Raw genomic sequence first — 24419 nt, 5'->3', positions numbered from 1 at the left:
ATTTAAAGGTTGAAGGAGGGCGTTCCTGAAAAAGATAATTTGTTCTCAGCGAACCTTCCCTGCAGGTTAATGAAGGTAAAAAAATTGCATTGTATAGTAAGCCTCTATGTTTTAATGCTTTAAAGTGGAACGATGCTCTCAAAATAAGAAACATTCTGCAAGTGTCATCTCCATTATCCTGTAAACACATGGGTCTGACCAGTGGCGTAGCTATAGACAGTTGGGTGGGGGCCCGTGCCCACCTGCGGTATGTTGGGCAGAGAATGGGCCCTTTGCAAGTGATTCAGATTAAAAGAAGTTAGCAACTCATATCAAACTACAATCAGTGTCCTGCTGTATGGTTTTAATGTGTTTTGGTAAAATTAACAAAATTAACAAAATATGTTAATAAGTTATAAAAACTCAGCAAAAGAAATCTTCAATTAAATGAATACTTTCTTATTTTATTTGAAGTTTGTCATAAGCCTATGCTGGGTGATGTTGTTGTCCAATGTCACATCTCTATTTCATCATGTGACAAATGAAAGGCGGGACAGCCTCTGCCAGTGCACGGTGCACATTCATGAGCCATACACAGTGCATGTACCTACTCTAGAGAGTCTGTAAACTGCTTATTTGCCAGCTTGTCGTGTGTTGAAGGTAACGTCCTACATTTTTATGTTGGTTTTAAAAGTGTGCTGGTTTTAAAGTTGACAGTAATATGAGTTTTTTTTTATTATCATGTGTGTGTTTATGTATGTGTATTTGTGTGTCAAGTCCACTTGCGGAATCTATGTGTGTGTGTGTGTGTGTGTGTGTGTGTGTGTGTGTGTGTGTGTGTGTGTGTGTGTGTGTGTGTGTGTTCCAAAATTAGCACACCCACCACTGGAGGGGTTTTGGTGGAGGGGGGCCCGTCTGAAATAGCCTGCACTTGTGCCCGGTGGTGTAACTACTGTATGTTATGCCACCAGTCCTAACTGAGACAACAGTCCCTGTTCAACCAGCCAACTTGACCTACTGAGCTAAACAGAGATCCTGATTTACCAAACAGAATAAATGCCTCGCATAGGAACACAAAACCTTCAGCGTTAGCTCAATCTGGTTAAAAAGAAGAAAAAAGATTTATGTCAGATTCAGCCATTATGTCGGGGAACTTCACATAAACTATCTTTAAACAGGAAGCGCTGTGTCACAGACTCACAGGCACAGCGGACTAGTCTCAAGCCAGACGCAGCTTCTGCAATCTTATGCCTACCATACACTACAAAACTTTGAAAAGATTTTAAAAACACTTTTAAAAGACACCTTATCACGCTAGAAATCTTTGAAAATACTTTTGAAAGCCTTTTAAAAGACTTCAAGTCTCACATCTAAAGACAATTTGTCACAGAGAACATAATATTTAAAGCTGAGGATATTGCAGTGTCTCTATTTCCAAGAATTACAACAAGGCTGTGTCCAAAAGTGCATACCAAATGCTACACAGTATGTACTAATCAGTATGCTATTTTTCAAGATAATTTCTGACATACTCATCATCACAAACCACATGGAGTGTTAGGAAAATGCATTGGGACTAAGCTGAGGTACTATAAATTAAAAAGAGATTTGTTGTTCACCGGTGTCATATACTGTACAGTAGTGATTTTACTGCACACTTGTACAGGAGGAACTAATAGACCAATTATTTGTTTACTAACATTGAGCCTGGACGCACAGGTGATTGTTTCACGCAATCAATTCCCAACCTGTTTCGGGGTGCACTGGTTTCAGCACACCCCAACCCCCTCTTGTGTGTGTTGGCTAGTGAGACGCGTCCTAACGAGACCTGATATAATGGGTTTCGTTGCGCGCATACTGGCTGCACGCAGCCAGTATGACGTCGTCTGTTAAGGGAGCAGTGAGACTGCATCATAATGAAGGAGACAGACGGGGTGTACGTACAGTGTTATCATACGACCTCCATGGCTGTTATATAGAGAGTGAAAGTAAACATTAAAAAGTATTGAACTGTAGCAGGCTCCTATGACATAATTGACAGGGTTTTCAAACTTTTATTTTACAGTCGTGGCTTCTAACATGCAAATGAAGACAGAGAGGCTATTTGCCATTAGCTTGAAATCCACACCAATGACGAGATATGCACAACACTCTGAAATACAATTAGGCCTACCACTGGAGAAATTGGTATTAATACTGTAATTGTGGGATCGCTTTAGCGGTCACACTAATGTTATCTTCACTATTTATTATTGTGGGATCGCTTTAGCGACCACACTAATGTTATCTTCACTATTTATTATTATTATTATTCCCCCCCGTTAATGTCATTTCAATGGAGAAATGCCATTCAGTGACGTCATAATGCATAATGCCATTCTAGTGAATGGTAATGCCATTCTAGTGACGTCATAATACTGATGTCATTGTATTATGACCCTACTATAACACTACACACTATCAATACTTAATATCAGCTCAACATTCTTAGCGATCCCACACTGTTCCTCTTCAGGAACAGTACTTTCTAGTTTTGTGATTAATACTGTAATTACTAACATTTGTGTGACTTCCGATGTATTAGAATTCTATGTTCAGCTAATTTAACTATTTAAGTTTTATATTGTTTATAGATCTGAAATTCAAAAATAAGTTTTGTTCAATTGAAAAAGTTACACTATGCACATTATTATTATAAAGGGGGAAAGAAACTGGGGAAGTGCACACAATATATACACACTCTGGCATCTGCTTGAGGTGTCTTAGAAATAGCTTTTTCCTGCGGCAGTCAGATCACTGAATTAGAACGCGTACAAAAAACAAAAAGAACAAAAGAACAAAGAATGAATAATAAAAATACAACAAAAACTGCATTTATCCACAAAAATAACCATGCTTGTGTGAACAAGGCCGAAATTGTATCACATTTGACTTGCAATTTGTTTGTACTATTGCACTCTTCTCCTTTAATAAATAATCCAGAATAAAACTCACAACAATAAAATATAAATGCACAATAAAGTGCTGGGTGCGTAATTACTGTGAGTCCTATCTGAACTAATTGTTTGTCGACTACGCCACTTTTGTTATAGAGGGAAGTCCCCTTTGAATACACTTTAACTTCTTCTTCAGGCTTTCACAGGTTCGAGGTTAACTGGTAAGTTTCAATACTTTTGGTTTTGAGAATACAACACTGGCATGAGAATATCCCTTTAAGAAACTGGACACGAATACCGTGTATCAAAAAAGGTAAGTCATATTTATTGGGTCCCTAATACATTGGCTTCTGTGCCTTAAAAACAATCAAATAAACACTATACTAATAAAACCTATATAAACATACAAAACACAATTAATCTACACAACAACTATAAAATAAATTATAAAGTTGTGCAAATTACGCGGGGCTTAATCACAAGGGTTCCTTAGCATGGGGGGTTTCTGTGCAACAAATACTTTTCGAGTAAAGTGCTGTGCCAATAAAGTGCTTCAAGATACTCAACACGGTTTGTTCAGGGGTAATGCTGCATGTCCATATATGGGGGTAAGATGGGAAAGGGTTTGAGGCCAGTCGTCTTCGTCTTCTCTCTTCTTTCTCTCCGCCTGCAATTATAGAGATCTAGACCAGTTCACTGTGCATTTACACGATACATTTGCGTTGTCTCAGGCAGTGGTTATACAGGGATTCAACGTTGCTTGTTCGAATACTCACTCGCCAGCCAGGTTTTTACACCTGGCGCTGGGTTGGTTGCGTATGCAACGTTATCGCCACTTTCCAGTCTCAGCGCTCCTTATCTGGTCTGGTCTCACTCGTCTCTCATATGGTCTGGTCTCACTCGCCTCTTCCTCCCCTTCGGTTCGGTCGCTTTCTCCTCTTGGTTTCTCCTTTGAATGTAGGCACACCTCGGCTTCCAAACTCCTAGGTGGCTGGTATGTCTACTTCATCTATGCACTCCTCTACTCCGTGTCTCGGCACAACCTTCCCCTCTGCTGTCCTTCTCCTCACTGACGCCTCTGTCACTTGGGTGCTCTGTTCTCTCTTTCAAACGGTCCCGCCTCCGCTTTTGTACCTGCCAAACCACACCTCCCTCTTCTTTCATTTGTCCGTGGTGACAGTCTGTCTGGGGACATTGGCCATGACCGTGGCCTTGGGCGTGACCGCGTGACTGCCGCTCTGCCACTCAATGTCTCTCAATACATGTGACCAGGGGATCATGGGGAAAACAATTATAAACAATACAGTGCGTAATAATAATTGGTACAAAAATAATAAGATGGTGGGGTTAAATGAGGCAATTATACACATTAAGCACCAATAAAAACAAATTACAAAAGTTTTAAGAACCCCTCATTTCACCCTTGTCACATTCCCCCCTACTTTTTCGTTGGCAGTCCCTGGCAACTGGTTCTAAACGTCATGCCCGTACCTCTCAGGTGGCTGTCCTTGGTTCGCTCTTCCAGAGCGCCGCGGACCTTCAGGTTCCCTAGGACCGGGGAAAAACCCTACATAAGGCGGCCATATTGGTCCCACCGGTTCGGCTACTGGGGCAGGTTCGGGGCTCTCCATCGGTGACCTGGGGGCTATACACACTTTTAATGCATTCCTATGGATCGTTCTATCTCGCCCTCCTTTTTCAGGTCGGATCCTGTATACTAGGCCCGCATCCCCCACCCTTTCCAATACCACAAAAGGTTCTGGGTCCCACCATGGGCCCAGTTTACCTTGTCCCTGTCGGTTCCGGTTTCGTACCCACACCCTCTCTCCAGGTAACAATGGTGGCATACCGGCTCGGCGGTCATAGACCTGTTTACGCTGTCCTGCTATATGCACCATTTTTTTCTCGGCTGTCCTATACGCTGTGGCCATTCGTTTCTGGTGATCTTGCACCCAATCTCCCACTCCCATTCGATTTTGTGACAACGGTACTCCTAATGCTACATCTACCGGACGCCTCAGGTGGCGACCAAACATTAAGTACGCAGGCGCATAACCTGTCGCACCATGTTCAGTATTGTTATAAGCGTGTACTAACTCAGGTAAGTGTTCATTCCATCTGCCTTGGCGATCAGTATCTAGAGAGCGCAACATGTTTAACAGTGTTTGATTAAACCTCTCCACCCCCCCATTACCAGCTGGGTGGTAAGGGGTGGTGCGACTCTTAGTAATACCGTATGTATGACACAATTGCTGCATTAATTCGGATTCAAAATTCGGGCCTCGGTCCGAATGGAAACGAGCCGGGCAACCGAATGGCTGAATAATATGTGTCCAAAGCGCACGGACAGTCGTGGGCGCAGTTTGGTCACGCGTTGGAATAGCCCAACTGTACCTGGTGAATAAATCGGTTGCTACAAGAATATTCTGCCATGCGTCATTCGGCCTACCTAATGTGAGAAAATCAATAGCCACTACCTCCATAGGATACGATACTTCGAATGGCTGTAAGGGGGCCCTGGGCTCTATCCTGTCTTTCAGTAGGCTGCAGGCAACACAACCTCGCTGGAACTGTCGCACCGCCCCCTCCATGCCCGGCCAGTAGAACCGGCGCCGAAGCTGCGCCAAAGTCCGGTCCACTCCGGCGTGTGCCGAGGCCTCATGGAGTCCTTTCCACACCTCCTCTCGTCGCGCCCCTGGACAAACAAGCTGTAAGTAACATTCTTGTGTATGCTGATCAATCACTTGCCTATACAACACATTGTCTCTGATGCGCAACCGGTCCCACTGTCGTAACATTTGCCTGGCTTCCCGTGACCAACTCCTCTTCTCCATAAGGGTAGGCAGTTTCCTCCGCTCTACGCAACTCTTCACCATCTGGATGTCCGGATCTCGATCCTGTGTTCCCCGCCACTCAGCTCCAGCCCAACCGTCCTCTCTCTCCACCGGTGCCAACTCCACTACGGCCACTCCTACAGGTTGAACAGGGAACCTAGACAGGGCATCTGCGTTCGCATTGCTTTTTCCAGGTCGGTACTTTATATCATAGGTGAATGATGCTAGCTGGGCTGCCCAGCGCTGTTCCACCGCGCCTAGTCGAGCTGTTTGAAGATGCGCAACAGGATTGTTATCTGTATAAATCGTAAAATGAGCGCCAGTTAAGTAATCTTTAAATTTTTCGGTCACTGCCCATTTAAGTGCCAAGAGTTCTAATTTAAAGGAGCTATAATTTGCATCATTTTGTTCGGTAGGGTGTAGACTTCGGCTGGCGTAGGCGATTACTCGCTCCTGGCCATCTTGGACCTGTGCCAGAACGGCGCCGAGCCCGCGGCCACTCGCATCAGTATACACTACAAACGGTCGATCATAATCTGCATAAGCCAGTATTGGAGCCTGCGTAAGGGCAGTTTTAAGAGCATCAAACGAGTTTTGGCATTCAGGGGACCACTCTATTTTACACTGATGGGACTTCACATCATTCGGGACTCCGATCAACAAACTATTTAACGGCCTAGCTATGGCAGCAAATGAGGACACGAAGCGGCGATAATAACCAGCCAGACCTAGAAAAGGGCGGACCTCGCGGACAGTCGAGGGTGGGGTCCAGTCTCTTACCGCAGCCAACTTTTCAGGGTCCGGGCGCACTCCCTCTTTGTCTACAACGTGGCCCAAGAACTTTACCTCCGGTTGGAGAAGCTTGCATTTATCGAGGCGCAGTTTCAATCCGTGTCTCCACAGCCGCTCGAAAACCTGGTCAAGGTGCTGCATGTGAGAGGAAAAGTCAGGTGAATATACAATAATGTCATCGAGGTACACTAATAATGACTCTGTCACCTGGCCACTCAAGCATCGCTGCATTAATCTTTGGAAGGTCGCGGGGGCGTTACATAAACCGAACGGCATACGTTGGAACTCGAACAGTCCTAAAGGGGTGGTAAACGCTGTCTTTTCTCGATCCCGAGGGTCCATACCCACCTGCCAATAACCGCTGGCCAGGTCGAGTGTGGAGAACCACTGAGCCTTGGTCAGGCTTGTTAAAGTCTCTTCAATCCGAGGTAAAGGGAAGGCATCTTTGTGCGTCACGGCATTCAGTTTACGGTAGTCGACACAGAAACGCCAGCTGCCATCTTTCTTCTTCACCAGGACAATGGGCGCTGCCCAGGGACTGCAACTCTCTTTTATCACTCCCTTGTCCAGCATGTCACTCAATAAGGTCTTCATTTCTCTATACATGGAGGGCGGCAGCGGTCGGTGCCTCTCGCGGATGGGTGCCGCGTCTCCAGTTGGTATTTGGTGTTGCACCACGTCCGTCTGCCCAAAATCTTCATTATGGACTGCAAACACCTTCTTCCATTTACACATCATCGCATGCAGCTCTTCTCTCTGCTGGTCAGGTAGGTCATCTCGCCGGGTCAACGCCTCCATCTCCTCAGGTAAGGTCTTCACGGGTCCCTCGTCTTCGATGCTCACCAGGGACACTTCCACGGCTCCGTCGGTTCCTAGGGACAGGTTCAGGTCTCGTCGTCCACGGACGTCGGCCTCCTCCACTGGATATAGCTTCCCTAACTTTTGATGTCTGCCCACGGTCACGCTATACGCGTGGGGGTTGCAGATGCGCACGGGGACTCGGCCATTACGCACGGTGACCAACGCTCGGGCCACTCCCAGATCAGTTCCTTCCGGCATGGCCTCCATCAGGGCCTCGTATTCGGCTCCATTTGGACCTTTCCAGGCACGGCCCCATACTACTAACTCACTGCGGGCGGGGACTCGGATTCTCCGTCGGCCGACAGGCCACACATAGCCCAATGCTCCGTCTTCGTGGGTCACTGCCTCCACTCTCCTACAGGCGGCGAATGCTTTTTTCCATGGTGTCCTCTCCTGTTGGCATGGAAACACAGACCTCCCAGAGAGTTTAAATAATGCATGCCACACTGCGTGGACTACGTTCATCCCAATGATCAGCGGCTCAATACAATGTTCATCTTTTACAATTACGATTCCTCTTCCCGGTATTTTCAGTCCTTCTAATTCTAAATCGAATATGGCATAGCCAGAATAGGGTAGATCAAGGCCGTTTGCTGCCCGTAGGCTAAACACCAGAGGCCCATTTTCCATTTTATCTTGCGAGAACTTTTCGTTAAACAAACTCTGCTGCATCAATGTGACTTGAGACCCCGTATCTAATAAACCCCTCATTTGGACTCCCCCCATTGTTATCCCAATTGTCGGACATTCCCCCACAAACACTTCATTGGCCCTTAACTTTTTTTGTGAACGTTGCACCTCTGCCCCCCGGACCTCGGCGACAGGGCGTACTAGTTTAACTGACTTCGGTCGGATCTACAGAATCTCGCTATATGACCCGCCTGTCTACACTGGCTACATATCGGCCTACCTCCTTCATCCCATTCGTAGCGCTGAGAGGCCGTATACCGTCGCTCAGGTGGCGGTGGAGTGCGCGCTCGTGCGTCATTGGTGCCAGTGCGGAGGAGCGGTCTGATTTCCTTCATGAGTTCCTGCGTGAATCCTTGCATTTGAGTTTTTACGTCGTCCATGATTTCCTGTTTTAATTTTTCTCTCCAAGCAGGGTCCTGAGAAGGGTAGGGGACAGAAATAGGATTAACAGCGTGGCACGTTATTTCAGTAGTTCCATGTTCAGCAGCTAACAGGTAGGCTTCTTCGCGTAAAGCAGCAAAATCTTCATCTGGGTGTCGTCGAGCATATATTTTTAAGGCTTGGCCCAGGGGGCCCTCAGCTAAACCCATAACAAACTGATCACGAAGAATGGCTTCGGAGGGAGCGGTGCTTGGGTCGTGCTGCCGCAGCCCACAAAACAGCTCTCTAAGTCTCAGGGTGTAAGTTTGTACATTCTCTCCTGCGCGCTGTGCGCACCGATAGAATAGTGAGCGCATTTCTGCGACAGAGACAGTTTCTTTATATAAAGCATCTAAGTATTGAAAAACTTTTGCCACTGTGTCGCGTTCGCCCTCCTCAACCACACTAATCTGCCGTTTAGCTTCGTTGGTTAGCGTTTTAATTATAATAGCAACTTTCCTGATTTCTGGTAGTTCCTGGGTACTTAATAATCCTCTAATCTGGTCTTTCCATTCCCTATATTTACTCTCGCCTTCTGTTCCACCAAAGGTGGGTAACCATGGGGCACCGGGATACACCGCCATCATCATCATTCTGAATCCGTAAAGCAAAAAACAAAAAGCAACAAAAACAACAAAACAGTACAGTTTCTCTTAAGGGTATTCTCATGTGTTTGTTCTCAACCAGTCCTGCCGCCAACGCCAAATATGTGAACAAGGCCGAAATTGTATCACATTTGACTTGCAATTTGTTTGTACTATTGCACTCTTCTCCTTTAATAAATAATCCAGAATAAAACTCACAACAATAAAATATAAATGCACAATAAAGTGCTGGGTGCGTAATTACTGTGAGTCCTATCTGAACTAATTGTTTGTCGACTACGCCACTTTTGTTATAGAGGGAAGTCCCCTTTGAATACACTTTAACTTCTTCTTCAGGCTTTCACAGGTTCGAGGTTAACTGGTAAGTTTCAATACTTTTGGTTTTGAGAATACAACACTGGCATGAGAATATCCCTTTAAGAAACTGGACACGAATACCGTGTATCAAAAAAGGTAAGTCATATTTATTGGGTCCCTAATACATTGGCTTCTGTGCCTTAAAAACAATCAAATAAACACTATACTAATAAAACCTATATAAACATACAAAACACAATTAATCTACACAACAACTATAAAATAAATTATAAAGTTGTGCAAATTACGCGGGGCTTAATCACAAGGGTTCCTTAGCATGGGGGGTTTCTGTGCAACAAATACTTTTCGAGTAAAGTGCTGTGCCAATAAAGTGCTTCAAGATACTCAACACGGTTTGTTCAGGGGTAATGCTGCATGTCCATATATGGGGGTAAGATGGGAAAGGGTTTGAGGCCAGTCGTCTTCGTCTTCTCTCTTCTTTCTCTCCGCCTGCAATTATAGAGATCTAGACCAGTTCACTGTGCATTTACACGATACATTTGCGTTGTCTCAGGCAGTGGTTATACAGGGATTCAACGTTGCTTGTTCGAATACTCACTCGCCAGCCAGGTTTTTACACCTGGCGCTGAGTTGGTTGCGTATGCAACGTTATCGCCACTTTCCAGTCTCAGCGCTCCTTATCTGGTCTGGTCTCACTCGTCTCTCATATGGTCTGGTCTCACTCGCCTCTTCCTCCCCTTCGGTTCGGTCGCTTTCTCCTCTTGGTTTCTCCTTTGAATGTAGGCACACCTCGGCTTCCAAACTCCTAGGTGGCTGGTATGTCTACTTCATCTATGCACTCCTCTACTCCGTGTCTCGGCACAACCTTCCCCTCTGCTGTCCTTCTCCTCACTGACGCCTCTGTCACTTGGGTGCTCTGTTCTCTCTTTCAAACGGTCCCGCCTCCGCTTTTGTACCTGCCAAACCACACCTCCCTCTTCTTTCATTTGTCCGTGGTGACAGTCTGTCTGGGGACATTGGCCATGACCGTGGCCTTGGGCGTGACCGCGTGACTGCCGCTCTGCCACTCAATGTCTCTCAATACATGTGACCAGGGGATCATGGGGAAAACAATTATAAACAATACAGTGCGTAATAATAATTGGTACAAAAATAATAAGATGGTGGGGTTAAATGAGGCAATTATACACATTAAGCACCAATAAAAACAAATTACAAAAGTTTTAAGAACCCCTCATTTCACCCTTGTCACACTTGTTTTGCTCACTTGCAATAATGCACATAGATAAGTGTACTTGATGTACTGTTTAAATGCCTTACGTCACAGCCTCACAGTTCCAGGGGGTCCAGAGCAAAATGTGTTAATACAACATCACAATCATTTTATACGTTGGCTATTCAAAAATAGCATATATACAAGCTCACAGCGCTTGCACAGCAAAATCTTGACACAAATCTTATCTTCTGCGGGTCCCTGCCACAAAATATATTTTCAAATGGGGTCCACGGCCAAAAACACATCAATTTGGGGGTCCTTGACGGAAGGTTTGAGAACCACTGCTCTAAAAGTCCTGTATTCTTGTCTGTCTGCTTACTGTAGTGATCTTCCCTCTCACTGCAACCTCTGTATTGAAAAGCCTCCAGGCTCTAGCAGTACTATTATATATTCCACTCAGGGTGAAGTATAGAAGGTTTTATTGAGAAAGTTGAGAGAATAAAAAACAAGCAGCAGCATAGTTGACAGTCCAGCACGGCCTTGACCTCCTGGCCAGCAGCTTTCCAGTCAGTCTAGCCTCTTTTAAAAAAATACATCTGTCTATGTCCTGTAGTATATGCTGGCTATTTTGTATACTTACTGTAGTGATCTTCCCTCTAGGCTGAACAACAATGTCTGGAGACAAAGGAGTGACCAGGAGTATGACTGGAACTACCAGAGTGCTGGGTTTGATGTTCAGTCTGCTGTGTCTGCTGAGTCTGGACAACTGCATGGAAAGTAACTTTACTTTTGAAGGTGAAGTTACAGGTGAAGTTACAGTCAGTAAGGTGAGTAATTAAGGAATTGCTGTATTTGTGTGACTAATCATGTTATTATAATTCTCTATTTCACACCCCTATTATATGTTCTCTCTGTGCTGTATGTTTATTATATATGATTCAGGTGAGTCTCAATGTGGCTATATTTGAAACACCACATATCATGAATCATCTTAATGTATAATCAGTGGACAGTGGACACCATCAGTTTTAGCATCACTACATTGGCTCCCGGTTGTTTTTAGGATTGATTTAAAAAATATTTTACTTGTTTATAAAGCTCTCAATGGTCTGGCAAACTCCCATTACACATAAGACAGGCACCCTCTGTGGACAGTTTTAAAGCACAGCTCAAGACTTCTTCACTCTTGCTTTTAGTTGATTTTTTCTCTTCTAAATCTCTGTGTTGTTATTCATGTCTTACTGTTTTGCTCACTGCCTCACTGCCTGTTATGTATTGTTTTAGCCATTCATTTTATGCCAGTGTTTTTTGTCACTGTTTTATTGTATTTTATACATTTGATTTGTTTGTTTTTGTTTTGTTCTGTAAAGCACTTTGCGCTGCATTTATGTCATGAAAGGTGCTATATAAATAAAGTTTATTATTATTATTATTATTAGTATGACAAACTATTTAACCAGGCTTAATACAAGCAACCGGATTTAATTTCACCCACCAGGAGAGCTATGATCCATTAAAGCATTTTTTTGTTTCTCCAAATGAGTTCCCAGATTGGATGGTGAGGAGCCATTGATATGCATAGCATTTTATTCTGCACATATCTTTTTTATCTTTATCACTTATCTTTACTCTTAATTGCAGTTGAAGGAGGCACGTCGTATCGTACAGAATGCAGAAGCTGCAAAGGTGAGAAAATCTCTACTTCTTAACCCATTTAGACCTGGAACACCTCTATACGTTGTTATACCTTTCAATCCGGGAACAGCTGTGTGTAACATTAGCTGTTGCTATACTATAGCAACAAATTCTGAAATATATTTTTTGGTGTTTTTTTTTTATTAAAATCTGTCGTTTTTCAGAAAACCTTTTAAAATCGGCCTCAGGTCTAAATGGGTTGTCAGCTACAGTAGAATCACTTAAGTAAGAGTCATTAAGTAATCACTATATTATGAAAAGGGTTGTTAGCACAAAAATAATATTTCACATTAGAATAGAGGTAGTACACTTTAACTCATCCATAATAACTGACAGTGTTGTTGGGTAGGGTTACTTTCAAAATGTAAGATACTGCATACAACGTATTACTTTAATTAAAAGTAAGTTGCGTTACAATATTATTGTCGGTGTTATGTTATATTACTTGTGCGTTACCTACACAAAGCACCCTCAAACAGAATATTATAACATAACACGTTACACAATGCCTAGCTGCTAACAGACTACAAATATGAACTTCTTTGCCCCACTAGGAGAAAAATAAGTTAATCCGTAAAACCTCTGAGGAGATGTTCGCTGAATGGGAACGGCATACTGACACGATGCAGGACATCATTGCAAGAGGCCCCCCTGAGATGGGGACGCTGCAGCCCATATTTCAACACATGGACAACTTGATTGTCGAAGTCAGACAGAACTTGTTCAAGATGATTTATGAGAATGAGGAAATGATGCTGAAATTGGATGAAGCAAAAAGGTTGTTGGCTTATTTAGAGAAGCCTCAGAAAGAAGAGTTGTGACAAATCACAGGCCGGTCCCTATTCATAAAGATCTTCTCTTTCTCAAACTTTATAATAAACTGTCTTTCAACACTTAAACCCTACACTTAGCTTGTAGATCTGCTATTTTTTGCTGTTTGTTGTCGTTAAACCAACCTTGATGTGTTAAATAAAAGTGTTATCTTTCAGTTCATGGTTATATGGATTGGGTATGTCTTGCAGTTGAGACTGAACTTCATTGGAATAAAGAAAACATCAAACCTGCATAAGTATATTAATAATCCTGTCCACAGATACAAGTACAAAATGTGAGCATAATAACGGTTATATATTTGAAGAAAGAGTGAAATGGAAGTTAATGTGTGACGTAATATTCTCTTTGCTTCACAATGAAGATTCAAGTGTGTCATTAACAAGGAGGATTTCTATTGAGTGTTCTCTCTGAGCCATTTTGTTTATTTAGCATTGCTAAATATATCTGTCAGAATGTTCCATGGTGTTGCAGTAGCAGGTCAGATTACCAAATAGAGAACACTGAGTGATAAGAGATGCATGGCAACACAGCCATGTATCCCCACATGGAGGACCATATATGAGTAAAAGTTGAAGGATTGAGAAGCTGTGTCTAGTGTGTAGTTTTCAGAAGAACACCAAAGTTGTCTGCATGGTCCTAGGTTCCAGATGGGGGGGGGGGGGGGGGGTCTTCTCATTAAGTTCATAGCTGCTCAATCTCATGGAACGCCAAACAATACGAACCCCTAGCCAAAGATTAAGGGTTCTTCTCTGTCCCCCGTTTGGAACGATCTACATCTAAATCACGCTTACCCTGCCCCCTCCTCATTTCTTCCCCATTTCAACCACTTCTCCCCCTTCCCCTCACCCCGCTTCAAGCCCCTCACTCGTACTCCATCACTCTCTCTCTCCTCACCCCTCATATCTCCATCTTATACCCCTACACCCTTATTCCTCCAATGCAGTTGTTTTAAACTTTTTAATTTCAAGGACCATAACCCTGTACAAATGGAACCAAATCGACCTGTGCTGTTACAGACCTGGAACGGTCCATTTGGACCCTGAGGGTCCCTGGACCCCACTTTGAGAACCACTGTCATAATCCCCTCATTCTTCCCTCTTCATACAGTAGAGTAGGCTTAGGCTACATTACTTTCCTCCCGCTTCATCTCCTCACTCCATCATCTCTCCTTCCCTCCATTCCTTTTATGAATTTTCTTAAAGGGCAAGACCACTTTGGTAGAGGTTTGTGTTGTGTACTTACCTTGCCATGATGTAACTCCAAAGGTGGACAAGAAATCAAAAATAATTGCTCCATTGATTAGAAATTGATAATTCAAAATATGCACCTCATTGACTTACATTGTACGCTGAAACAGCTCTCAAAGTCACTCTTTTAGCACATAAACAAACGCAAACAAAATTGATTCAGACAATATAGAACATCACCAAACCTAGTACTGTTCTCTTTTTTTATGTTAACTTCCTGTTGATTTTACTATTTGAAGATCCAGATCCAGTCCAGGTTTTCTTCCCTATGAGATTAATCTGAAATTAAAGCAGTTTTCCAAAAAAATGAAACATCTGAAATATTATCTGACATTTTGAAATGTTAGAACGTGTATATTTACAGTACATGGACAAAATAGATAAATCTATAGATCACTGTTTCCCATACAGTGGGTCGGGACCCATATGTGGGTCGTGGACCAATTTTTATGGGTCGCGAGTGAATACTGTGGTGGAAAAACTCACTTAAGACAAAATAATTCTACCTTCTGACAAGAAAAATACAGTTTAAAGTACAAAACAAGTTTATTAGGAGCTGTTCGTGAACAGGGCAGAAGCAACTGTGTTCTCATACAGGATGCAGACTCTCATGTACCCCTCGGTTGCTACGCTGTTGCTATGCGAGAAGGTACCAAACTGCCATCCTTGGCCTGCCAAAAACAACAATACCAGGATGTGGTTTGACACCTCAATCCATAAATGACAGAGGGTCAGCAGACAGCAGAACTAACACTTTTTCTTGGAGTACAGGAGAAGTTTTCTCAGTAAAAATAACAGAACTGATCTGTTATAGGTACAGGGGCGTATGTGACATGGGGTCATTGTTTAGTGGTGGGGGGTTTCTTGGTGGGAGGGTTTCCTGAGGTAGCGGTTAGTTTCACATGTATGCATTAACAATAGACACAGTCAACGCAATGACAGCTTGAAGTGCCTAAAAAGTTTTTTCTACAAGATTTGATTATGTTCTTACAGCTTATGACATCAACATAGGCTTCTAATAACATTACACATGTTCAGTACAGATACGGCACCGATGAGTCCCTGTTCGGGCCGTTCCCATACCCATATGGATGAAAAAAAACATAACATAATGGGTACAGAAAAGAGTATTTGAGATAATTGTATTTTTTTTACTCTAAAATAGGCCTACCCCTTTATTTTTTGTTTCCTACATTTTGTTTTAAATTATTATTTCAAAAGATTTTCCCATGAAATTCACAATTTTTCATAAGTTAAAAACAAATTCAAAAGTATTTTTCAAAAGCATTCCATTAATTAGAGGGAAAAAACACTTTTAAGAAATTAGAAGATTTACAAGCTCATAACGCGACGCGTTGTGAGCTTGTAAAAAAAAAGGTGCTCATGTGATGTGGCTTAAGTTGCTTCTTTTAGGCTTGTTTTCCTCAACGTGGTTGCTTATTTCTCTCACACAATTTGGCAACACCGGTGGGCCACACCAAATTGCCTGCAGCTGAATGCTCTGACTTTACCAGGCTAACCTGAAAGTACCACGTGGAAAAAAGGTAAGCTAGTTATGCAAGGGATAATGCATGGGGAGGTAGTCATTATTGAAATTTAAAGCCCGACAGGGCGATTAACCACCGAGGCGCAGCCGAGGTGGTTAATCGCCCTGAAGGGCTTTAATAAACTTTAATTATAACATTCTAGAGCTTCTTGGCAGTGGTGTAGACTAAAGCAACTAAGTACATTTACTCAAATACTGTACTTAAGTACAACTTTACTGGAGTGTTTCCAGTTTTCAGTACTTCTACTTCTAGGAGTACTCTTAACATGACAGTGGAACCACTTGCTCATGGTTTGCGAATGTTTTACATTTACAACTGGCACATCTACATACACGTTCAGATTTCAAATACAAAGTACTTACACCTAAGCCATGGATGTAACAAGTTGAAGTGCACTGGCCTAAGTACCCGTATCTTCCGTATTGTTCAATTAAAAGCATTTTAATCCGATCGGCGGCCATTTTCTATTTTATTTTTGATAATGTATCCGAGTGCAATACACCTCCCAACCGATAGGGTCGCGTATTTGAAAGCATCGAAGAAAATTCAAAGAAAATTGCTGGCGATTGGATTAAAAAGCTTTTTATTGAACAATACGGAAGATAAGGGTAGTTAAACCAGTGCGCTTTAACTGGTTATATCCGTGGCCGTGAAGTAAGCACTTTATATTTTAAATCTGAACTTTCATGTAGATGTAGCAGTTGTAAATGTAAAAAATGCACAAACCAGGAACAAGTGGTTCCATGACGCTTATGACAGACCGGAGCGTCTTGTGAACCATGGCTAGGCCTACTCCACTACATCTCACGATCTCAGAGGCAAATATTGTACACTCCACTACAATTATTTGAAAACTTTAGTTACTAGTTAAGAAAGGAAAACCGGTGCGCTTCCTCTGGATGCCTTCTTAGTTTAGGCAGTGGGTGCTCAGATATGTAAATAACTCAAAAGAAAACCACCTAAGTGGAATAAGCGGCACTCCAAAATAAAAATGGCAAGACAGTGGCTCAGATGTGGTTTCTCATTTTATTGAGATGTGAACGCTAACGCGTTTCGGCCGTAGCCTTCCTCAGAGCAGATTAAAAGAGTGAGACTGTGGGTGCATGCACCTCTTTTAAACATACACAAATCATCCCCACCTGTGTAGGGGGGGAGGTACTTGCTTGACAATCAATCAATTACACAGTATCACAGTCACAGTCAGATCAGTGGTTCCCAACAATATCAGGTTCACACTTCAGGGAGACTTTGGACATAAAAGAAAGAAAAGGTATTCAGATTATAATAAAATACAAATAGTTTGTCTATAAAAAGGGTTTGTAAGATAAATCATCATTTAGGCCATTTGGTTGCATAGTGTTGAGTTGATAAATCCAAAACATTTCTCTCTGAGATAGCAATTTGGGGAGGTTGCTCCCTCTAGGGGTAGTAGCTTGGTTTAGTTATTAGTTACTTTGTCGATTTTGATTACTACAAAACTTCACCACTTCAGCCCTATATACATTTCTGCCATTTGAAAATAGCAGATCTATGCACATGCACACAATGTGAAGCAACCATTGTGAGCTTGTAGATCTGCTATTTTCAAAAGATTTCGCATAATGAGTACTTTCTACTTTTGGTACTTTAAGTACATTTTGATGACTTAATTCTAAGTCTGACTTCTTGTTTAGTAGAAATATTAGACCTTCATTGTTAAATGTTTAAGCATGTTCTAATCATGTATAGGCTATTTTACTTTACTTAAAAACATTTTCCAAATAGCCAAAAAATAGCCATTTTAACACTGAGGTGCCCACTCTTCCTTGGTGCCCACCTATCCTGTTACCACACAGAACACTGCTGTGTCAGCAGCAAGTCATTTTGGGTAATTTATAATTTCTCTTTGTCTCTCTCTCTCTGTGTGTATTCTTAGACATGGAAGCCTACCTAGTAACATCCCCTACAGCTCCAGCCTACCCACTAACATCCCCTGCAGACGTTCCAGCCTACCCACTAACATCCCATGCAGACGTTCCAGCCTACCCAATGACAGCTGTACCGACTGTTACAGACACAGTAGTTAAAGTTCAGCCAGGCAGGTATCAATCCCCTGCTGCGGGCTTAAAGACAGAGACTTGGAGCAGCAGCATCTTCAGCTGCTGTGAGGACCTGAATATCTGTAAGTGTCTTTCCCTGAAAAGCATGTGTAATATGGAGTGAAATTAGTGCCAATGGTGCAACCATACTGTGGGGGTGGGTGTGGGAGGGTGAGAGGGGTGTGGGATTGTGTGATACATACATTCATTTTGTAGCTTTGTCTGCATGTATCATATTTTCATTATTTCTCTGTGTCCCTGTCAGGCTGCCTTGGTTTCTGGTGCCCATTTTGTTTGGCTTGTCAGACTACCTCAGATTTTGGAGATGGTCTGTGCATGCCTATGGTGGACTGTCTCTGTGTCCCGCTGGCATCGCTAGTATGGGGGCCGCTAGCATGTACCAGGTGCACAGTTCCCGCCGCTGCTCTTGCCACGAGGACTGCTCTTAGAGAGAGGTACCACATACAGGTAAATATCACACAACTAAAAAGGTTTTAGCTCTTCAGAGGCCTGTGCCTGTGGAACCTGGGAAAGCAAATGAAGTGACTTGTCCTTTAAATACCTTCTTAAAACATACTGCAGACTCTTACAGACTGTCTTTTATCAGGAGTTTACCCCTAAAGTTTTCCCCTCTTTTTTCATACTTACAGAAGTAAGATGTAACCGTGAGATGTAAATCATAAAGACTTTACACACTCCTCATAGATGTGTGAAGAAATGTGAAAAGCTCCTCATGAAATATGGTTTCCATTAGTGCTATAATTAAAGGCCAAAACCTCCACACCCTTTGTCCGATTGACAACAACCATAATTGAGTGAGTGTATCCCTGGAAGCATAATTATGAGCTGTGAACCAATTAATTTGAGACAGGGCATGGTCTATCACCATGAGCCTGCCCATTGTTCCGACGACCCATTATTCCAAAACCCCAATAGTCAGAAAAAGTTCCCATTGGACCAAATCCCATTAGACCCAGAAGTTTTCACTCACTGTATTGTATTCAGAAAACAAATTACCATTGTTCCGGCGATCCACTGATCCGAAAATGCGCGCTCTTTCCGTGGTGTTGAGTTGGTTGAAATGCCGCAAAAATAAATGTTAGAATGTCTATTGTATTCTGACGTTCAAACGTATTTTCCGTGCAAAAAACATACAACGTGATACTTACCCACTGCAATTGTGAGGAATGAGGATGTCATCCCTACTTAACCAGAAAGATCAACATTCTTGTATCTGGATCCCAGCTGCTGTCCACTCATCAGGCAGTAGAAGGCCTAATGCAGGGATGTCAAAATTACTTTTTGTAAAATTCTAGACTACTGATTTCACTTCTAGGACTAAACGGGAATGTGTACTAATGTGTAATTGTTAGTATGAGGTCACTACCATTATCATTCAGGCCCACATTAATGGGATTAAACCGATGTTGTCGCTTGCTGTTTTGTTCAAGATGTATCCTAGGTGTGTGAGTCTCCTTTGTTCTTTAAGCATTATATTCAATATTCGTAAGTACACAGTAAAATCAGTGTTCAGTTACCTCTGAAAGCGTAAAATGGACCAATAAAGATCAAGTGTTATAATTTCAGTTATATTTATACAATGGATTTTGCTTTGAGATAGTCTGTGTCAACTGACAAGCACACATGTCATCTTATGGACGCCAGCTTATTTATAAAGTGAATAATGATTTCTCTGTGACTCTCCCCTCTGTTGTCCCCTCAGGGTTCCATGTGTGATGACTGCACCACTGTCACTTTCTGCACACCTTGTGCCTTGTGTCAGATGGCCCGCGAATTGAAGCAGCGCAGACAGCCTTCGTATACCACTCACACAACCACAGTGTACAACATGCTTAACCAGGAACAAACCACCGTCTTTCAGCAGTTTGACTAATTACCTTTAATTATACCATCTAGGCTACTATCCATGTTCAGCCCCTGTTACTGTAGAACAGACCCCATATTATGAGGGATTTTCTTTGGCGACCCCATCACCGACCCATTCGTGTGCCTCAGCAAGAACTTGTGTGTGTTGTCTTGTGTTGCTGCTTGTTCTCGGTCGGTGTTTGAGGTGAAGCTGTGTGTGTGTGTGTGTGTGCGTGTGTTTTTTATCGTTTCTTGATGAAACAAAATATTTCTTATTTTGTATTTGAAGTTTTCACTCACTGTATTGTGAGTGCGTGTGTTTTTTACCGTTTCTTGATGAAACAAAATATTTCTTTTGTATTTGAAGTTTTCACTCACTGTATTGTTAAGTTATGTTGTATAATTCCTGCATTGGGGGAACTCACAGCAGAGAAGGCACTCCTTCAATCGTAGGCTCTGTCAGAGGTTGGTTGTGTCCACTTACAAGTGTATGTAAATAAATAACATGATTCCCACTTTTGTTTGCAAGCCTTTATTACAGAATTACAGGTTTTGCCATCACACTTTGATTCTATTCCTCCATGGTGCCTCCAACGAACACAACTGTCTGTGTTCGTGGATAGGCAGCCAGCAGGGAATTGTCGCTGCGCAAGTGTGACTCATACAGGTTGGTTGGGGTGCCAAGGACCAAGGGTTGGTATCAACCAGGGACGAAGCTAGGATTTGACAAGACCTGGGGATTAGCCCAAAGCACTACAGGATTGTGTTCCGACCCGCTAATCTTTTTGGGGTGGTCCCTTCTTTTTGTTTCTTAAGAAACGTATTATGTACTAATTGCATGAGAGGTGTATGGGTCACACTAATAGACATGTATGCTTACAAAATTAACTCGGTAAGGATCACCATATAAGTGAATAACAAATGGTCAATGGACATATATATATATATATATATATATATATATATATATATATATACATTCAACTGATACACTGTATGTGTAACTACAATGGAGTAGACCAATAGAAACGAGAATTAATCGCATGGTAAAAAATATTGACATTAGGACGACTTGAAGGTTCTAAGGAGGAAATGAAGGCCTCTGTCAAGAGGAACCCTACCTAGACAACACAGAAGAAGTGGGGTATTAAAATAACAGTGTAGGCCTACCTATACAGCAACCAAGAGAATCTTGAAAACAATGATAACGGTTCAGGGTTGTTACCCCAAAATGACTCAAAATGAGAAATAAAGAAGCATAGCAGGGCTTAGCCTAAGTAAGGAATTACAGAAAGTAGTAGTACCTAATATAAAATGATCCATTAATATACCACTATATCTAGGGTAGAGATCCTGAATAAAGAATTGCTGTCACCTCCCCTAGGTTTGACCACAAGAGTCCCTCTTGTGGTCAAGAGGCGCCTGTTCGTGGCTACAGTGGAGTCAGTCGTGCTGTATGGGACCGAGACATGGATGCTCACAGCACAGCAGGAAAAGGCCCTGGATGGATGGTGTCTACTCAAGAATGCTATGAATGGCACTTGATGTCACATGGGTGGACCACAAGGTCAGAGAGAGACGGATGAGGCTGGCAGGGCACTGCGTCAGGCACCCGGAATTGGCAGCGAGCAAATTGACACTGTGGGAGCCAGTCAAACCAATAAGGTGCAGCTAGGAGGGGAAAGAGGTGCACCACGTACGTATGTAGAAACTTTGTCGGTGTTTCAGAGCTAACAACACTGCAGAGCTCAACGCTGATGCTTGACAGGAGGGTGTGATTCAGGAGTCCTGAGTTGGTGTCGGCTAGTCTGCACTCTGGCATCTCATTGGTAGTTTGACATGCCGTACAACTAATGACACACCTGATCTTAAACCATTTTCCAGTAACAGTAAATGTATGGCATCTGTAAATGAAATTGCATTGAGCACAGGTACCACATTTATAATTACCATCAGGAAAATTATTGAGAAAGTGTTAGGTGTTGTCTGACGCAGAATGTTGTGACCTGACCAGTAGGTCCATCAGGTTTGGTTTATACTAATTTATATGCGGAGGAACTGAAAAATATTTACCATTGGTGGGCTCTGAACTTAAAATACACCAGTTCTTTCTATAAATCTTTTTTTTTTTTTCAAAATGTGGACCCAAAGGAGAATACTGAATCAAACAATTAATTTGTTGTTCTCTTACTGTTCTCTCCTTAGTTTAAAGGCAATATTGTTGGGTACAGCCATGGAATGTAACTGCAGCAGGTTGGATCCATTCATCAGGATAACCACACTGTTTGAAGGGTAAAGTGAATCTGAACTACACATCCTATGTACGTATACAATACGTTTGAACTGTCGCATTGGAAATCATTCTTGTGTAGAATGTAAACTACCATAAAGTAGGGAATTGCGGTATGTGGCCTTTCTGTTGTTTTATTTAATGACCAGGGCATCAAGAAAATGTATATGAAAACGGTCAGAAGCAATGGCGTAGGCTACTTTAAGAACCAAGTACTGTTATTTAAAGATGGAGTGCCATGATATTTTTCAACCCTAAAACCTGATCATAAGGTATTATTATTATGTAAGGATTTAAAAAAAAAAAAAAAAGTGTACAGAAATTGTAAAAAAATATGTTTTTATGTGGACACGCCTCCAGTTCATTAAGTATGCCTGGTTCTCACCTTAGCACCACCCACCTGTCCTAGTCCCTCCTCATGCCCACACCTGTTGTGTTATGATAATGAGGGGGAGGGTATGTTTTTTGGGGGCTCTGTGATGTCACTAAAGGGCTGTTTCTCTATTGGCACGTTTGACCCTCAAGATTTCAGCCTCCAGGAAGAAACTCCAAATAATCAGAGAAGACAACAGATAAAACACCATAAAACCACCTCCGGGGGGCTTAATGAAGTTCTATCAACCTCATAGACACATGAAAAACAGAAAAAGTGCAAAAACATGGCACCACCTCTTTAAAAAGCGATGTCACCTCAGTCTCAGACCCAGTCCAAATCAGAAAGATATCCTATGTAACATTTCTAAAGCTGAATGTGTGATAGAAAGGGACTAACATTAGAATTAAATATCAGCTTGGTTTAAGGAGCCCAACATAGAAGTTGACATTTTTTAGGGCCATCTTATGCCTGAAAGATCTCACTGAAAAAACGGTCCAGTCAGAGAGACAAACTTGTAGTATGCTTATCTCCTGTTGTTTCTGTAATACATTATGTAAGCTATATGTTTTTCCGCTACAGTGCACCATATGATTTCAAATTAAATTATTTACATTCTGGAAGTGTGCGAGTTGCATGAAAATAGATACTTATACTTATACGCATACTATGCAGTGTGCACATACAGTACGTAGCCTAGATATAGGAAAAATATATTTAGAAGTACCCATGCACACTGCACTTTTAAGTGTGCTATGACTAATGTTATTACATACTTAATTATTTTTCTTAACCTTCTACTCCTGTTAATTATGTTGTTGTTGTTGTTGTTGTTGTTATTGCTGTTAAAATGTATAGGAGCCAAAACCAATAAAAAAAAGTATTCTTATTTTTTTTAAACAAGTTTTAATTTCGGCAAAGCAATACATTGAGTGATTAATTATACATTTTACACAATGAATTTAGTTCTTGAATCTTGAAAATCCACCATCAATTAACAATTATAATACCAGAGCAGGAGATGAAGCTGGCATTAAAATAAGTGGCTAAATGTACAGTTAAGTTATTTCACGGATTACTGTCAAATTGTTATAGTAATTGATTCGGTAAGCTACACTATGAACTACAATGTACAATTCTTTGCTTGTAGTCAAACCTAATAACATCAATAGTTGATGGGTAAAAATTAAATTGATGCATGCTGCTTTGTCATTTTAGCAAACACTATGTGAGTTACAAGATTTCCCCAACGCCAACGTCTGAATATACGTATGACCTCAAACCTCTCAACTCAGGATGCTATGCCAGGATGTGGCTTTGCTCTGCTTCTCTTAATAAGCTGATGGAAAGAACACTTTGTGACGAAGCTGGGTGAATAATTGAAATTAAAAACAACTCACAACCTGGCGTTTCATCAGACACTTTATTCATGACATATTATATGCCCTGTTTTAGATGTTGTCCTATGACAGTGACAAAAGTGAAAATAGCTGATCTACAAGCGATGATCGTGAGGCAATTCATGAGCTTGTAGATCTGCTAGTTTAATTAAAATGTTACGCCTATAATGGCATGCCCAAGAAGGGGACGACAGATTGAAGGTGGTTATCCCTGTCTGTGGGTTTTATAAATATTTAACCAATTAAGTGTATTAACAAGAGCTTGTGACTAAATAATAACTATAGGCTACACTGGATCCATTGGAACATAGGTTCTTTCCATTTCCTGAAAAGTAACGGTTTTGGACAGTCATTCTGTCCCCCTTATATTTTGCATTATTTCTCCTCAAAAGTGTAAATGCACCGAACATAATCACCTTCCACTCCATCAACCCTCAC

The 24419-nt window shown here is 42.0% G+C and overlaps 1 protein-coding gene across 2 annotated transcripts in view; it reads left to right on the top strand.

The window, feature by feature from the left end:
* Nucleotides 1–13334, top strand: part of LOC311035500 (uncharacterized protein) — a 16172-nt gene extending 2838 nt beyond the window's left edge. The window contains exons 1-4 of one of the 2 annotated variants that reach the window (XM_084043752.1): nt 537–639; nt 11312–11478; nt 12293–12337; nt 12901–13334. In XM_084043752.1, coding sequence (XP_083899878.1) covers nt 11323–11478; nt 12293–12337; nt 12901–13167 — 468 coding nt within the window. In that variant the 5' untranslated portion in view covers nt 537–639; nt 11312–11322 and the 3' untranslated portion in view covers nt 13168–13334. Of the gene's footprint in view, nt 1–536; nt 640–11311; nt 11479–12292; nt 12338–12900 lie in introns of those variants that run through there. The other variant, XM_084043753.1, reaches the window with a different exon arrangement.
* Nucleotides 13335–24419: the final 11085 nt, after the last annotated feature.

The sequence above is a fragment of the Gymnoscopelus microlampas genome (assembly GCF_963454915.1).
Source record: "Gymnoscopelus microlampas genome assembly, chromosome: 19".
Lineage (NCBI taxonomy): Eukaryota > Metazoa > Chordata > Actinopteri > Myctophiformes > Myctophidae > Gymnoscopelus > Gymnoscopelus microlampas.
The sequence above is the reverse complement of the archived record's forward strand: the minus strand, read 5'-3'. Positions and strand labels throughout refer to the sequence as shown.